Source organism: Nicotiana tomentosiformis, chromosome 10, assembly GCF_000390325.3.
Source record: "Nicotiana tomentosiformis chromosome 10, ASM39032v3, whole genome shotgun sequence".
Lineage (NCBI taxonomy): Eukaryota > Viridiplantae > Streptophyta > Magnoliopsida > Solanales > Solanaceae > Nicotiana > Nicotiana tomentosiformis.
The window spans coordinates 75,342,023-75,360,726 of NC_090821.1; the positions used below are offsets into that span (position 1 = coordinate 75,342,023).

Here is an 18,704-nt window from a genome sequence, read left to right on the forward strand (position 1 = left end):
TTAGTGTTCATACTTCATAGTCACAAATTGTTCAAAGCCTCTTCTTCATTTTTCAAACAATTAAACTCTTTAACAACCCTTTCAATTATACACTTAAAACCAGCACAGACAAAACTAGATTTCACGTCATAAGATCAAAACATGGAGAAAAATATTGCAGCAAAAAAAGAAGAAGGCATATTTATATTGTAGATGAGATAATTTATCAAGCTTCCTTCTCCTTGAGCTTCTTTTCTAAAGCCTCAGAACAAAGCTGTCCCATTTTATGGTAAAAACCAACCATATCAGAGAGTTGCTCGATTGACATTTTCCCAAGAATAGCTCTAGCCATTTTCTCCCTTTCTTCATTCATCTTCAATCTATTCATATATGCTGATGCATTTCTCACTGTTGCCCCCATTTGCTTCAACCTATTCTCTTGTTGTAGACTTAGTGCTGTGTTTGCCTACATGCCATGCGCAAAAACGCTCAGAATTTAAAGTCAGTGAGTTCAGATTTTTCATAATAAATATGATTTTATTATGTGTATACATTCACTATATCATCTTTGATTTCGTAAAATAAGTGTAACTTCTACATATTGATATTAATATTTTTTTTTACACTATCGGGTTACCTTAAAAGATAGCTCAGGTAATCAACATAAAAAAGTGAAATTTGTAATATAAAAAATAATACAGGTTACCTGTTACAACAAGTTAAAATATAATGATAATAAAAAAATAGTTAAACTTGTGTGTGTGTTATTCTTGTCATATATGATAAACATGTTAATAATCTATTTAAGATTTACTTAATCAGTTGAAGAATGAGTTATACAGAAAATGTGAATTGTATTTACCTCAAGAAATTCAGCTCCTGGTTCAAGCTCAGACTCTTTTTCAGAAATTCTACCACGTCCTGTGCTATACATGTTCTTTGCTATTGAAAAACTTCGAACAATACTCTTTCTCTTGCTCTCCAATTCATGATTAAACTTTACACCTTTTGGTACATTTCCAGAACCATTAAGCTTCTTCTCATATGCTATTACCGCTTTGACAAATTCCTACACACCAATTAAATATATTTAAGACGTCAAGTTCTGTCACGGTGTGGTAAAATGGTAAAGGTTTCTTTAATCAGGAGTTTCAGGTTCTGAGTCTTAGAAATAGAGTTCTCAGGACCGCTAAAATTCCCCATAGTTGACATTTTAGGGTGCGAATCTAACTCGGTCGGGCCAGTGCTTTCTGAACACCAAAAGTGCATGAAGTATCCCGTATTTATGCAGGGTACGAGGAAGGGCCGCACCATAGATCGGATATGATGTAGGCAACCTACCTTAATGCAAGCACCTGTGGCTAATTCCACGGGTTCGAATCCGTAACCTATAGGTCACACGGAGACACGTTTGCCATTGCTCCAAGACTCCCCTTCAGTGGGTTCCAAATACCAACAAACCCAGTATATTATCAAAAGGGTCTAGGGAGGGTAGTGTTTTCACACACCTTACCCCTAGCTACCTAGTGAGAGTAGAAAAGTTGTTTCCAATAAACCCTCGGCTCGTGGGAGGGGGAAGAATAAGTAGTACTAAATAATAACATCATGAAATACGGCAACAGAAGCGAACTAGATCACATGACGTAATAAAGATTTAATTAAGATGCAGGAACATGAGTGCTATTAAAACTACCAGTAAGAAAAGGAGAAGTTTTCAATCACCTACTAACATTCTATCATAATCTTCGACCTCCACACTTTCCTATCAAGGGTCATGTCTTTAGTAAGTTGAAATCGCGTCATATCCGGTCTAATTATTTGGTTCCAAACACCAAATAATTAAAAAGATGTCTGTCCAGAATTGACGTAGTTTCAGTTCCGTAAATTTTTATGGTTAAGTTGATTTGAACTATACATTTGATTTTGTTGTATGTATCCTAAAACCTTGTCTGTATTTCTCTAAATAATTTACACACAATATTGTTTCAAGCTCAGCGCCTTTTCACGTTTCAAAGCTTACTTTTATATACTATCTTTTCATTAATTTCTCTAACACTTTATGAGTGATATCAGTCACATGATTTGATCCAAGTCTTGTTAAAATAATAGCTGTATTCTTGCAAAAGGACACAGACAACTGGCCAATATAATATACTACTATCAAACTTTAGAAAGTCTACTTTTAATATTTGTTTTATTTGATGACCATTTGGTATGTCGGTTATCTACTGTCCATTAAAGAAGAGTACACTTCTTATTAGGAGTTTCTTCATTTTGAGAATCGAACATGATACCTCTATACTTATTCAAAAGGACATACATACACAAAAAGGGACGGCCTGATGCACAAGTATTCCACGTTCACGCAAAGTCCGGGAAATGGTCGCACTAGATGTAACAACATACTTTAATACAAGTATTAGTGACTGATTCTACGGCTTGAACCCGTGACCTATAGGTCACACAGAGACAACTTTACCGTTTGCTCCAAGGTTCCCGTCTTAAACGACAAACATACACAAGTAGCCAATATACATCAAACTTTAGAAAATCTATTTTTTAAACACTTAATATGACATTAGCAAGTTGGAGTTTAATTAATTACCTGGTAAGCCATTGCACATCCTGGATAATCAAAATCACCAGAATCTTGACCTCTCATACGTTCAGGATGAAACTGTAATCCCATAATAAATTTTCCTTCTTCAGGATTATAAGCATCTGGATCATAAAACCCTTCAATTAATCCATCATTAGCAAAAGCCATTGGCACAAATCTTTGTGCTAATTTTTTAACTCCTTGATGATGATAACTATTTACCCAAATCTCCATTTTCTCATCTTCTAATGAATCTTTAAACCATTTATCCAATGGTGTATTTTCCACTATTTTCACTACATGTCTATGTCCATCATAATTTTCATAATTCATATGAACAACCTTTTCTTTTTCTTTTTCATAGTTTTTGGACAATTCTTTCTCTATATCTTGATAAAGTGTACCACCACAGGCAACATTAAGAACTTGTGATCCTCTACAAATTCCCAAATAAGGTATGTTCCTCTCAAGACATAGTTTTGCTAGTCCGAGTTCAATTGAATCCTTTTCGCGATCAATTGTTGTGTCACTGGCATGTAATTTCTTGATTTCTTCTAATTCTTCTTGTGAAAAACCAGATAATTCAGCATCATAAAGTGATGGATCAATGTCTTCTCCTTCACATAGAAGAACTCCATGAATTGGTTGAAAGCTTTCTAATAGCATGTGTACACCACTAACTCGCGGTACTATAACAGGCGCTGCTCCATAACTCACAATGAGATCTAAATGATATTCACCTGCAGATATTGAAGATATAATTAAGTAAATAAGAGCGTACCGTTTATAACAGCTTAAGATGCTAGATAGGTTGATCACACAGTTCAACATACGTACTATGTTCAATTCTCACCACAATTCATTATCAAAAAGATTTTTCATGTGTTTGGTTCGTGAAAAAGAATCAGAACACACATGAGGGCGTCTATTGAAAAACTAAGTAAATAAAAGTGCATCATTTCTAGCTATTTAAATTTTAGATGAGTTCATCACACAGTTCAACAATCTAAAATTCTAAATTCTAAAAGTTATCAAAAACACAAAATACTACTGCTTAAACAAGTTCTCTTGTTTCAAAATTTTGATATATATAACTACTAACCTATATGCTAAGATGCTAAATCCCACCTTAATCTTGCAAAGAATATTGAGTTTAGCTATGAATGGATCAAATAGATCAATTCTCAACAACAACAAAGATCATGTGATCAGAAATTATATATGTAAAGCATATTACACAGGATTTTAGGCAAATAAAATAGTATTGAAGTTTTTCAATAACAAAATAGGATCCCCACAAGAAGTATTCTCCTTTTAATTATATGATTGAACATCTCAATTCCAGTAACGGTTTCATTAGATATCTTACAACTAAAATCGTTGTTCTTTTATTTTCCGATCCAGTTCCTCCACCAATTAGATTCAATTATATATGCTACACTTTTTTAGTTATTGAAAAAACTCGATTACTCTCTTTCGGATTCAGAAAACAATTCTGAAGATCTAATATAGCAAAAAGAGAGATAAAAAATGAAAGAGAAACTTACCAACAAAATCAACAAACTTGTTCTTACGAACAGTTCGTCTGGAGACGATAAGAACCCTAGGAAGAATCATAGATAGATCTGGAGCCATCTCTATACTTCAAATCCAAGAAATTAATTATAGAGAAGAAAAAGAATCCACAAAGATTATACTTATCTACTAGATCTTAATGATTAAATATGATTTTTGTAGCTTTAAATCTTTCAAAACTTGAAATTTAAGACTATGAATAAGGACGTGATCACAACCAAATTTTATGTGTGTATATTTATGAGTCTTATGTATAGAAAGAAAGACAGATACTATTTATATTGGTGTAGATCATGCAAGAAATATTAATTAAACGAATAGGCGCAGTCCAGTCGCCGCATAAAACAATATCGTGGTTTTTCTTTTTTGTTGTTTTTTTGTTGTTGTATCTATATTGGGCTCGACTAAATTCGAGTTCGTACCAGAAAGTGTTACATTAAAGTATTTGTATTGAATCCCGACTAAATTTGAATTAAGATAACCTAATACCTAAGGCTCGAACTCGAAACCAGTGATTACCGGACCACCATAATTCTTCTTGGTAATAATATTATGGTGGTTTAATTTCATTGGTTGGTGAAAGTATATTATTGTACATTTAATAATGTAAATTATAGTTTTTTTTTAGCATTATCCAAGGATTAATCCAGAAGTCAAAGCCTTGATTATATGCTGACGTGGTGGTGAATGTATCTAATTTTGATGGATATATCTTGACGAATATGTCACTTAAGATTTTAGAGGGCTTTGAGTTATTCTGGTTAGGGTTTGTTCATGTTTATATTCCCATTTTACATCTAAAGATGTGGCCTAATGTTAATAAAAGTTCGATGAAAATCATTGAATATTAAAGTTTAAATTCCGGCGAAGTAAAAAAATATTAGGTAATTTTTTTTTATCGACGTGGTTAATCCTCATTTGTGTTGATGAGTGGTAACAAATTGGATAGAGAAGACTGATGTGCGTAAGGTGCTCCGATATCACATTGTAAAAATAATATTTACTACGGTATTATTTTTAGAGTTTTCTTGAGTGTTTTCTTGTAATCTATAGATCTATTTCTTTGACGCTAATTAATTCTTCAAAATTCTTAATCAAGGAAATTCAGGCAATAGAATGGCTAAACATGGAATTAACCACTCAAAGGATTAATTTCTAAAAATTTACAATTATGATATTTTACGTTGATAATTATTGTGACAGATTAGACGTTTTTCAGATATCAGTTTGATGGATAATATCCTTTGATTGTGATATTAATTAATGATTCTCATTGTTTTTACGTGCCACATAGTTAAATTGAAAGAAAAATGACAATAACAAGAACAAAAGTTATGGTACTTAGCCAAATAATACGAACTATAAATTAAAAGAAGAAATAAGTACTTGCAATTATATATAGCTCAAGTAAGTAAAGAGCCCCAATAAGTTTTGCTAGATAGAAATTTATGCAAATTCTGAACTGTGACCTTAAATTAAAGTTGCTTACTCAGAATAAATCCTAACATATCACAGAGTTTTTTTTTTTTTTTTGGACGAATTAGATCAATAATTCAAATTATAATCACATATAATTAAATTATCCTGTCACGTACTTATCTAAAGTGCTAAACTCCTCATGCCCATGATATTCATGAATTAATTATATTAATGTGGCTATGTGTTGTTTTTTGAAATATCATAAACTTTCAACTGAAGATAAGGCACAACCAAAAAAAATAGAAAGATACACAACCACCTTCGTTGACAAAACTAGTTACGTATATATTAATTTCTTGGTAGTTGGTCATTTGTCCTCCATAATAAGGAAGATTGATTTTATGGTCCATTACAATTGTTCTTTTAGTTATATAATCACTTAACATTTATACGGACGAAACTGATTTCGGTCTTCGTACGTCTGATCGAGTTGGGATCATAATGGACCGAAAAAAGTCTTCATAAAATCAAGATGGATCCAAAGATGGCACAAGCGAGCTTCAGATTTCAGGTGCAGGTTAAACATCGCGGGTCCGAATCGAACTATGACGCGAAATGAAGTTGTCGAGCTTATGAGGCAGAGACCGACCAACACTGACCCTGAATCAATACAAGGATCCGAGTCAGAATCGAGCTCGAGTCAAGATCGAGAGCTCGAGTCGATACCAAGCTCGAGTCAATATCGAGCTCATAGACAAGAGCCGTTGCAATCCCACTAGAGGAGAGAATCCTGACAGGAATTATGGAAAAGCTGATTTATCATGAGCCTCTCACTATGTATTTTTAATTATATCTAAAGTAGGACCCCTCCGGTATAAAGGAGATGATTATTATTTCTTTAAGAAAAAGTTTTGGTATACATTGTAACTGAGATATCATACACCCATACATTGAAGAGTTATCCTTTTTCAGCTTGATAAATTGATTCATATTGCTTAATCTGTAAATCATCTTCTTCCCAACTTTGCTTATTTTTCATTCTCTATAGTCAACACTTGATATTTCTATTCTTTCTTACGATTCGTGTCAAGTTATACCACATAACCTTAGAACTATGTATAAATTTAACTCTATCCGTTTTTCGGGTAAACAGTTTGGCACCCACCGTGCGGCTAAGGATAACAATGGTTATTTGATACGAATCTGCAAAAACACACCGTTTTACGCTTATTTTTGGAAGTATCTTTGATTTCGGATTAGCAACAACGAACTCTTAATTAATGGCCTTACCTATCGACAACGAAGTTGGCCTTCAAGGAGAAAACAACAACTTGACAATCAGGGCCGAAATGCCGCTTGCCGATGCCGTTGGGGCCCGAGTCGAAATACCATTAGACGTTAATTCGCATGTGGCTATTGAGGAAACCAACGTTCTGAGCCTGAAAATAGCATTCATGGTAGTGCTCGATCTGCACCTCGAGATACCCATAACGTTGAGGAAAACGGAATCAGCTTGCGTATGATTTTTGAAATGTTGCAAGCTCAACAGGTAGTGATAGCTCAATTGCAGAGTCAAACCCAGGTACCGAGCAGACCGGAGCCCAGTCCACCCCGAGACATCACTCACAGAATGGAACCTGCTATAGTTAGCTCAAATGAGCAAGAATCAACGACTAATCCCGAAATTACTAAGATGTTCAAAGAACTGACCAAACGAATAGAGTCAGGAGAAAGGAGAATCGAGGCAAACGACAAAAAATTAGAAACATATAACTCCATGGTTGATCAGATCCCCGGGGCACCACCGATACTGAATGGCTTAGATTCCAAAAAATTTACACAAAAGCCTTTCCCCCCAAGCGCGGCTCCTAAACTGATCCCAAAGAAGTTTCGTATGCCTGATATTCCTAAATATAATGGAACGACCGATCCCAACGAACATGTCACCTCTTACACATGTGCCATCAAAGGGAACAATCTAGAGGACAATGAGATCGAATCTGTATTATTGAAAAAATTCGGTGAAACCCTGACAAAAGGGAGCAATGATATGGTATCATAATTTACCGTCTAACTCTATCGATTCTTTTGCTTGGCTTGCAAATTCTTTCGTAAAAGCACATACTGGGGCTATAAATGTCGAGACCAGAAAGTCGGACCTATTCAAGGTAAGACAAAAGGATAACGAGATGCTAAGACAATTGGTATCTCGTTTCCAAATAGAACGAATGGATCTACCACCAGTCATAGACGATTGGGCTATTCAAGCTTTCACTCAAGGTCTAAACGAATGAAGCTCGATGGCTTCACGGCGGCTGAAGCATAACCTGATCGAGTACCCAGCTATTACTTGGGCCGATGCGCATAATCGATATCAGTCCAAAATAAGAATCGAAGATGACCAATTGGGTTCTGGGTCCGTTATTAAAAGGGCTGCCAACCGAGAACAGAGATCGATCAAAGACCGATACCGGCCGTATAATGGAAATCCTATGAGCTCGGTGTGATAAACGGCTAAAACGATACTACTGCTAAGGTACGACCCCCCTCTATTCAATTATATTTCAAAACTAACCCTTGCAGGTGTTCGACCAAAGATGAGGGTTAATGAATTCGATCAGGAACAAAGATGGATTATTTAACACGAAGCCTTAGGTCTGAAAGCACGCGTTGCACTCTTTTTTCTTTAGACCGATTTTGTCCCAAATGGGTTTTTTGGCAAGGTTTTTTAATGAGGCAACCATTGATCGTGCTAACCCGGAACAATTCAACAGTATTCGAGGCCTCCTTATAATCAACTCGAATACTGGGGGATACCATTGTCATCGAACATATCAACGATAATTATCAAGTACGGTGGAAAGGAAGTTACTTCGTTATTTCATGGTAACATGGTCTCTACAGAAAAAATTGTAAGGGCTAAATGGTCAAATGAGCCATGCCCATGTAGTTGGCCCGAGCCCTGACATAAAACATGAACACATGTATAATGACTTACAAAGAAATATTTCTTCTTTACCGATATCTTATATCCAAGAAACATTCCTCTATTTTGACACCTATTACGCGAACAAGCTTAAGGGCCAACCATTACCCCATAAATCGGGGACTGCTAATCAAAAAATCAACGAGTTCGAGCAACACTCACTATAAAGCCCAAGGGCTACACTGACTCGAGTTCAAGCAACCATTCTCACTTAGGGACTATCTACGAAGGCCACGGGCTACTCTTGTTTCGAGTTCGAGCAAATACTCACTTGACCATAAAGCCTACGGGCTACATTACTTCGAGTTAGAATCATTCACTCGATTAATAAAGCCTACGGGCTACATCACTTCGAGTTCGAGCAAGCACTCACTTGACTACTAAGCCTACGGGCTACTCTTATTTCGAGTTCGAGCAAATACTCACTCGACCATTAAGCCTACGGGATACATTACTTCGAGTTCGAATCATTCACTCAATTAATAAAGCCTACGGGCTACATCACTTCGAGTTCGAGCAAGCACTCACTCGACTACTAAGCCTACGGCTACTTTTATTTCGAGTTCGAGCAAGCTCTCACTCGACTACTAAGCCTACGGGCTACTCTTGTTTCGTGTTCGAGCAAATATCACTCGACCATTAAGCCTACGGGCTACATCACTTCGAGTTCGAGCAAGCACTCACTCGGCTACTAAGCCTACGAGCTATTCTTATTTCGAGTTCGAGCAAGCACTCACTCGACTACTAAGCCTACGGGCTACTCTTGTTTCGAGTTCGAGCAAATACTTACTCGACCATTAAGCCTACGGGCTACATCACTTCGAGTTCGAGCAAGCACTCACTCGACTACTAAGCCTATGGGCTATATCATTTCGAGTTCGAGCAAGCACTCACTCGACTACTAAGCCTACGAGCTACTCTTATTTCGAGTTTGAGCAAGCACTCACTCGACTACTAAGCCCACAGGCTACTCTTGTTTCGAGTTCGAGAAAATACTCACTCGACCATTAAGCCTACGGGCTACTCTTATTTCGAGTTTGAGCAAATACTCACTAAACCATTAAGCCTATGGGCTACATTACTTCGAGTTTGAATTATTCACTCGACTACTAAGCCTACGGGCTACTCTTATTTCGAGTTCGAGTAATCACTTACTCGATCATTAAGCATACGGGCTACATTACTTCGAGTTCGAATCATTCACTCGATTACTAAGCCTACGGGCTACTCTTATTTCGAATTTGAAGCAATCACTCACTCAACTAACTAAGCCTACGGGCTACTCTTATTTCGAGTTCGAGCAAACTCTCACTCAACCATTAAGTCTACGGGCCACATTACTTCAGGTTCAAACAATCACTCAACTCGACTACTAAGCCTATGGGCTACCTTATTCCAAATTTGATCAAATTGCCTAAAACCTTATGAAAACCTTCATAGGGCATGAATAAAAATCTTCTCTAGAATAAAACGGAGGCGACTCAGGAAAAGAAAAGATCTTTATATATAAAAGAATATTTACAATGTCCGAACAGGACACTACAAAAAAAACCAAAATAAAAACTAAGGGCTAAGTTTCTTGGTTATCTATGGGGGCAGTCTCTTCTCCATCGGGCTCCTCCCCGCTCTCGGACCCACTCTTGCTCCCATCATTGCCATCATCATCATCACCACCATCATCATCATCAGAAGCCAAGGCTTCAAGCTTTTTTGCTCTTTTTATCTCTTCAGTAAGATCGAAGCCTCGAGCATGGATCTCTTTGAGGGTCTCCCTCCGAGATTGGCATTTAGCAAGTTCGGCAATCCAATGTTCTCGAGTATTGGCGGTCTGAGATGCCTCTCTTGCTTGTACCTGAGCAGCTTCAGCATCCGCCCGATAGACGACCACTAATGCATCCGCATAGGACTTTGCCTTTCGCATCAAATTTGGCCTTGGCAAGTTCGGAGGCCAACCGAGCCTCGAGTTCCTCAATTCTTCTCACTTGAACTGAGCTTTTCTCCTTCATGCCTTGAAGTTGGCTTCTAGTCGATGATAATTGGGCCCGAACAGTCTCCTTTTCTGCAGCAAGACGGTCCATGACATCTTTCCATCCCATGGTCTCGGCCCCTATTATATCAATTTCTTCACGAAGCTGCCCGATCGTCTCAAGTTTCTGCTGCAGATATGAGATCGAAATATTAGCCTCTGATCCTGAATCAAGACTATGAGTTCTTATATTATCATTACATGCTCGGTCAGGTCGGTCTGGTCTTGATGAGCCTTGGCTAACTCAGCTCGAAGGCCTTTGATTTCTTCTTCTCTTTGACCGGAAAAGAGTCTAGGGCGTTCCTATCCTCAGTAGCTCGTCGAAGGTCGGCCTTGAATCGATGTAGCTCAGCTCGAGACCGAGAACATACTTCTCGATGAACCACCATGGCCTGCAAAGAAAGAAGAAAAGAATTTAGAAAAGAATAGCAAACATAAAAATAATATCAACGAAGAGAGTTAAAGCTTACCCGATTCAGAGCTTGCTGCACTTCGCAGAAAAGGCCCGACACATCACTAGGGCCAGCAGCGTCCTCGACCCCAGTAAACAAATCACTGAAGGGGTCCTCCCCTTCATGAGACCGGCTCATCTCGAGGGCCCCCAAAGCATGGGCTTCCCGAATTGCCCCTTTGGAAAAGGCAGGGAGAGTAGGCAAGTCTCCGATTACTAATGCCCCAAGCGACTCGCTTGGGGCGTTCTCCTCAGTTCGGAGAGCTTCAGGACCAGCCCCTTCCTATATACCCACTGTTTGTTGACTTCGGTGGGAATCATCCTCGATCTCCACTGATTTGGGGACTCTGCCCGAACCTTCCCCCGACATCTCCTCAGTCCGAGGCGGAGCTTTATAAATCACCATCGATGCAGCTGCCTTTGGGGCATCGATGGTTTTCTTCATTCGGGCCACCAGCACAGACCCATCATTTTCTTCTTCCTCCTCGTCTTCATCCCTTAGACGCAGAACTGATTCCATGGTTAAAGGGATGGTATTCTTCCTCGGCTTACGAGCCATCCTCGTTTTCGATTTTGGATCTTCGGAAACAGAGGCCCTTTTTCTTTTATTATCCTTCACCGATTTTGGATCAGAGATCGAATCCTCTTCCTCACCGGGCGGGGGCCTCAAAACTGCATCTTTGCCCACACCTACATACATGAAAATCGATTTAAGTATATAAAAAGCATCTCGTTCGAGCTACCAAAGATACGAGAAAGGCTCACCATGATATTTGGCCTTCCATCGGCCCTTTGACAAATCACGCCACAAGCGCTCGGCGTATGTGGAGGTCGAAGCTAGATCCCGTACCCAGTTCTTGAGATCGGGGACTGCACCGGGCATCCAAGGAACCGCTGCATCACAAAAAAGAGGGATATCGGCGAGAAAGGGAATGAAGGGGGAAAATAGTAGAAGGTTACATCAGAATTACACTTACGCCTCATGTTCCACTCCTCGGAAAAAGGCATCTTTTCAGTGGGAATTAGGTCTGAAGTCTTCACTCGAACGAACCTGCCCATCCAGCCTCGATCCCTGTCCTCGTCTATACTCGAGAACAGGACCTTGGTAGCCTAGCGCTGAAGTTTTATTAACCCGTCTCGAAAGAGGCGAGGACAGTATAATCGAATGAGATGATCGAGGGTTAAAGGCATCCCCTCGATTTTGTTTACGAAGAGACCGATCAAAATAATGATCCGCCAAAAAGAATGATGGATCTGGCCTAGGGTTATTTGGTATTGACAGCAAAAATCGATAATAACAGGGTCGGGGGGACCTAACGTGAAAGGGTAAGTATGCACACTTAAAAACTCTTTCATATAAGTGGTAATATCTTCTTTAGGAGACGTGATTACTATTTCTTTATTCTCTCAACTGCAATCTTTCTTTAGTTGTTCGAGGTGCCCCTCGGTTATCGAACACATATACCTCGATACTGGCTCACATCGGCCGAGAACCGACGAGCCTTTGTCGACTTTAAAATCGGAGGTAAGAACACACGCTCCAGGAACGTATTCCTCAGGCCGTGGCTCCACCGGTGTTTTGTCGGCGGCGGACTGTGAAAAAGAAGATTTTTCTTTCTGAGGAATGGTTTTTGATGTTTTTGCCATTTTTGGTTTAAAGATCGAAAATAGAAGGAGGTAACAAAGATTTGTTATTTTTTAAGAGAGACTTTGCAGTAAAAGATCACAGATTTATAGATGAACTCAAAAGAAGAACTTGGAAAATTTGGAGATGTAAAAGTGATAAATGGTAGAAGGAAGGGCTATTTATAGATTGAGCAATGGCGGTTCAACATCAGCGGTGGCCGACCACCGTCTGACACGTATTAAATATCTTGAAAAATTAAACCGACGGGACAACTATCACGTGCGTCATGATCGAGCCCGATGTAAATGTCAGCTTATATCTGATCGACTCGTTGGGAAATCAGATCGTTTCTCGCCACATCCTTCCCGAGAAACGAGGGAACTATCTGTATACAGACGAAACTGATTTCGGCCTTCGTACGTCTGATCGAGTTGGGATCATAATGGACCGAAGAAAGTCTTCATAAAATCGAGATGGATCCAAAGATGGCACAAGCGAGCTTCAGATTTCAGGTACAGGTTAAACACCGAGCTCGAAGTCATACTCGAGCTCGGGTCCGAATCGAACTATGACGCGAAATGAAGTTGTCGAGCTTATGAGGCAGAGACCGACCTACACTGACCCCGAATCAATACAAGGATCCGAGTCAGAATCGAGCTCGAGTCAAGATCGAGAGCTCGAGTCGATACCAAGCTCGAGTCAATATCGAGCTCATAGACAAGAACCGCTGCAATCCTACTAGAGGAGAGAATCCTGGCAGGAATTATGGAAAAGCTGATTTATCATGGGCCTCCCACTATATACTTTTAATTATATTTAAAGTAGGACTCCTTCACTATAAAGGGGATAGTTATTATTTCTGTAAGAAAAAAGTTTTGGTATACATTGTAACTGAGATATCATACACCCATACATTGAAGAGTTATCCTTTTTCAGCTTGATAAATTGATTCATCTTGCTTAATCTGTAAATCATCTTCTTCCCAACTTTGCTTATTTTTCATTCTCTATAGTCAACACTTGATATTTCTATTCTTTCTTACGATTCGTGTCAAGTTATACCACATACCCTTAAAACTACGTATAAATTTAACTCTATCCGTTTTTCGGGTAAACAATAGGAGAGCAGTCAAATATAGTGCACAAGATCAATAAATAAAACATATTAGATCTTTGTAGATTTTTCTATTCAAATTGTAACATATCATAAGATATTATTTCTCCCGTCTACAATAACAACAACCCAATAAAATTCTACAAGCGGGGTTTGGGGAGAGTAGTGTGTACGCAAACCTTATCCCTATCTTGGAGGAGTAGAGATGTTTCCAATAAATTCTCGGCTCAAAAAAAAAAATAACAGATCAGTAACAGCAACAGAAACAGATCATTTCCTTCGTCTATTGTTAATTAATAGGTGCTTTGCATGTATCCAATATTCCAATATGGCATAATCACATTTTGAACCTTAAAGATGAATTCAAAATTTTTTTTAGTTGCTTGGTCACAGGATATTATAATTAATATAGAAAACGGGTAAGTTTAGATATGCTTCTTCATGTTATAAAATTTTAGTGTATACGTGGATTAGATCATGATCATAGAGTTATGCCCGATCATGAGTTCGTGTTTTTATTCTTTTACAAGTCATGAATTGGTATTTATCCATTTCATTTATTCTTTCAAGTAATTCGTATGAGCTCTCTATCATCCGCATCTTAAAAGAATTATACCAGCAAATGCCGCTCTATTTAACTTTAATTTCTTTAGCCTTTTTTTGTTTAATTTCTGGTAGTAGAATTTAGGGATATTATGACTTTTAGCACGCGTCAGAAACTATTTATATCTGATAGTCGAAAAAGTATATAAATTTTGTATATAACATACAGAATATATATATATATAACACAAATATTATATATTTTTTCGCCTATTATTTTTACAGCCACTATATAGTGTTATTTAACCTAGAAATTACTAGTGACTAATTCGGATGTTAAAAAAAAAAAAAGAGAAGCCCTCAGTCGTGGTGCTCAATAAGTCAGATAGGAGGTAAAGTTGTAAACTGGCCAAGAAAGTATTGTGAAGTCTCCATTTTAAAACAAAACTATTACTATTACTCTGTAATAATACTAATACTAAAATATATTAATCCTTATATAAAATGAGTTTTTTATTATTATGTATAGTAATAAATTGAATATTATAATAATAAATATCAAGTAACAATCAAACTAATAGCATGTTTGGTCAAGCTTCTTCAAAGGCAAAAGTAGTTTCTCCCCGGAAGAAGAAACAATTTTGACTTTTTCTCTTACCAATAATATCCTTAACAATATATAGTATATACCAAAATAACCTTACTTATTTTAAACCTAATACTTAGGATATTAATGTATAAGTATTTCTTCTTATTTTTAAGTTAGCTTTCTAATATATAGTGACTTAAGGGATGAATGCTTTTATATTTGTTGAATAATTTAAAAATATATTTAAATCATCTTAAAAGAATTAAAGTACTTTTTAATTTTATTTAATAATTACTTAAATAAAATGAAAAGATTTCACTATTGTCTTAAGAACAAAATTCTGAGATTATTTATTTACTTATTATCACAACCCGAAAATTTCACCATCGGGACCGTGATGGCGCCTACCATTTCACTTGCAAGGCAAGCCAGCGTTAGAATACTTTATCCATTTTTAACAGTTCAGATTAAATGATGATAAAGAAGCTCAAATAAGTACAATAAGGCTGAGGTAAAGTACGGAAAAAAATCATAATAACTGATACATCTAATACAATCTCGAATCCAGTGTCACAAGTGCACGAACTACTAGATTAGTGCAAATAAAGATCTGAATAAAATAAAGTTGTATGAGAGAAACTACACAGCAAGATAGAGAAGAAGTAGACTTTAGGGGCTGTGGACGCCGGGCAGTTGTACCTTAAGTCTCCATTCAATACCCGACCCGAGCAATCTATGAATCGCCGCTGGGACCGAGTCTAAAATCTGCACAAGAAGTGCAGAGTGTAGTATGAGTACAACCGAACCCATGTACTCTATAAGTGTTGAGCCTAACCTCGACGAACCAGTGACGAGGCTAAGGTAGTCACTTACTATAACCTGTACGACTTAAAGCAGTCAATACATGAAAGTATCTCAATCTTCAAAGGAAAACTAGTAAATGCGAGAAATACCAATCCTTAGAGTTTCGTATAAAAATACCGAAGCCAACACAACACAATAAGGAAACAGAAATACATAGACTGTTGCGGCGCGCAACCCGATCCCACTGTACAACACAATCCTCCCTTATTCCAGCATAATAATATCAACAATAATAAATAAATATATGTTGCAGCGCGCAACCCGATCCCACCATATAATAAGAATCAATATGATAATTCACCCTTATTTCACTGTATCAATCTACCCTTATTTTACATGTTGCGACACGCAACTCGATCCCACCGTATCAATATAATTTTACCCTTATTTTGCCATATTAATCCACCCTTATTTCACCTGTTGCGGCACGCAACCCGATCCCACCGTACAATATGAATAAATGAATAAGTGCATTTAATTTAATAACTTAAATTACAAGAGTCCTCTACGAGTAATGGATATGAAGCGAAAACAGAATGAGAATCTCGTCTCAAATTAAGAATCCACTACAATGAATACTAAACAGCAAAATAATTCAAATAAATGACAACTAAGGATACAAGTAAGTCATTTAAGGCAAGTAGTTGTAAATCATGAGTGCATGGAAAAATTTAATATTTTTAACACTAGAATAATAAGTGACAAGTAGTAATTAAAGGCATGGGAAGTATTTAAAACACGTAAAAATTAAGGCATGGCAGGAAATAATTTATGAAATGCAAAAAATCCGGGAAATAAGTAATTTGGCGACGTATAAGCACTCGTCGCTTCGCATATACGCCGTAACACATGAATTCACATAGCACATAGTTCAAGGGTTCTTAATTCCTTCAAATCAAGGTTAAACCCAGCACTTACCTCATTCCGCAGTCAACTCAGAGCTCTACTAGGGTCTTTCCTCTAAAATATGCCTCCAAACCAATCGTATCTAACCACAATCGACTCGATAACGTCAAATGATGCTAAGGGAATCAATTACAATACATAAAGTTGAGATTTTTATACTTTTTTTAAAAAGTCAAAAAAAGTCAACCCCGAATTCGCTTGGTCAAAACCCGAGATTCTTACCAAAACTCATTTTTCCATTCGCCCCCGATCCCAATTATGTCATTAGTTTCGAATACCGACCCCAAATTGAGATCTAAATCTTAAATTTGCAAAACCCCCAAATTCTTCCCAAATTCTTAGTTTTCTACCGTGGAAGAACAAAGATTAAGACTAAAAATTAATGGATGATGTTAGAAATGGAAGAAAATGAGTTAAAGTGTACAAACCTATGAATTGGTGATGAGTTTTCTTTCAAAATCGCCTCTAGGCCGAGCTCTAATAGAAAGTTTGTGAAAAATAGCTGAAATCTTGTTTTTGAAATGTTTAACTGACTAGGCGTCAGGCCTTCTTTACGTTCGCGAAAGGCCTGCCACGATCGCGAAGCACAACAACCCAAAAGGCCTACGCATTCACAAGTTTACTCACGCGTTCACGAAGGCTGCCCCCCCAGGCCTTCGCGTTCGCGTAGAGTAACACTGGCTTCCCCCTCGTAGGTCCTCATTACTACGCATTCGCGAGGTGCTGTCCACGTTCGCGAAGGGAAACCCTCCTATACTTCGCGTTCGTGTCCGGCCCTTCGCGTTCGCGGAGAGTAAATTCCACCCCCAACCCAGCTTACTCTTCGCGATCGTGGGAGTACCTTCGTGATCGCGAAGAAGAAAACACCAGATGACACTAGAAGCTAAGGAAAACGAGAATTTCTAAGTTTCAAAACTTCCGTAGCCTATTTGAAACTCACCCGAGCCCTTGAGATCTAAACCAAATATGCACACAAGTCCAAAAATACTATATGAACTCGCTCGCGCGATCAAAATAACACCAAGAACTACGAATCATGCACTAAAACGAATGAAATTTTTAATAAAACTTAAGAACTTAAACAATCGGACTTCCGAATTACGTCAAATCAACTTTGTTTTGCACCAAAATTTGCAGACAAATCATAAATACAGTAATGAACCTATACCAAGCTCTGGAACCGAAATCCGGACTCGGTAGTAATAAAGTCAAATTTATAAATTCCTTAAACCTTTAAACCTTAAATTTTCAACAAATTACGATAACTCGAGTTAGGGACCTCCAAATTCGATTCTAGGTATATGCCCAAGTCTCATATCACGATACGGATCCACCGGGACCGTCAAAATATGGGTCTGGGTCCGTTTTCTCAAAACGTTGACCGAAGTCAACTCAAATAAATTTTAAGGCACAAATTTACATTTTAATCAATTTTTCACAGAAAAGCCTTCCGAAAAAAGATACGGACTGCACACGCAAATCAAGATAGTTTAAAAGGATCTATTTGAGGTTTCAAAACACAAAATTAAGAGTTAAAGTTCTAGACGACCTATCGAGTCATCACACTTATAATATTAACTATTAAGTAAATCTATTCATGTTCTTATTCTTAATTTGATACTTAAGATCACTTCTTGAAAAACTTGGTCAAACACAAATTGTTGCTCAAAAATATTTTTCAGATTGATTAGCCAAGCACAAACTAATTCTCTCCAAAAGCACTTTTTCGAAAAGCACTTTTAAAAAAAAATACTTTTCAAAATAAGCTGATTTTTTCAATTTGACATGCTAAAAATATTGTACTAAATAAGCCGGTAGGAATGATATTGAATTGCAAACATATTCGAAGGATGCTTAAGGCCTCATTTATTTTTCTTAAGATTAAAACGCTTGAATTTGAATACATATCTGATTATCAAGATGTGTATTAAGATTAAGACATCTGAACATTAAGATGTGTTTTAAGATCTGAATACAATTAAGACTATTTATTTTTTAACATCTGAATATATAGAATTTATCTTTAT

General features: G+C 37.3%; 1 protein-coding gene across 1 annotated transcript; it reads right to left on the bottom strand.

Moving 5' to 3' along the window:
• LOC104091086 (putative glutamine amidotransferase GAT1_2.1) lies at positions 1–4,403 on the bottom strand. The gene is made up of 4 exons (XM_009596343.4): positions 4,126–4,403; positions 2,585–3,318; positions 842–1,048; positions 1–445 (listed from the first exon to the last, which is right to left on the bottom strand). Exons 1-4 carry the CDS (start codon positions 4,211–4,213, stop codon positions 206–208), a joined length of 1,269 nt encoding a protein of 422 aa, XP_009594638.1. The 5' UTR covers positions 4,214–4,403; the 3' UTR covers positions 1–205.
• Positions 4,404–18,704: the final 14,301 nt, after the last annotated feature.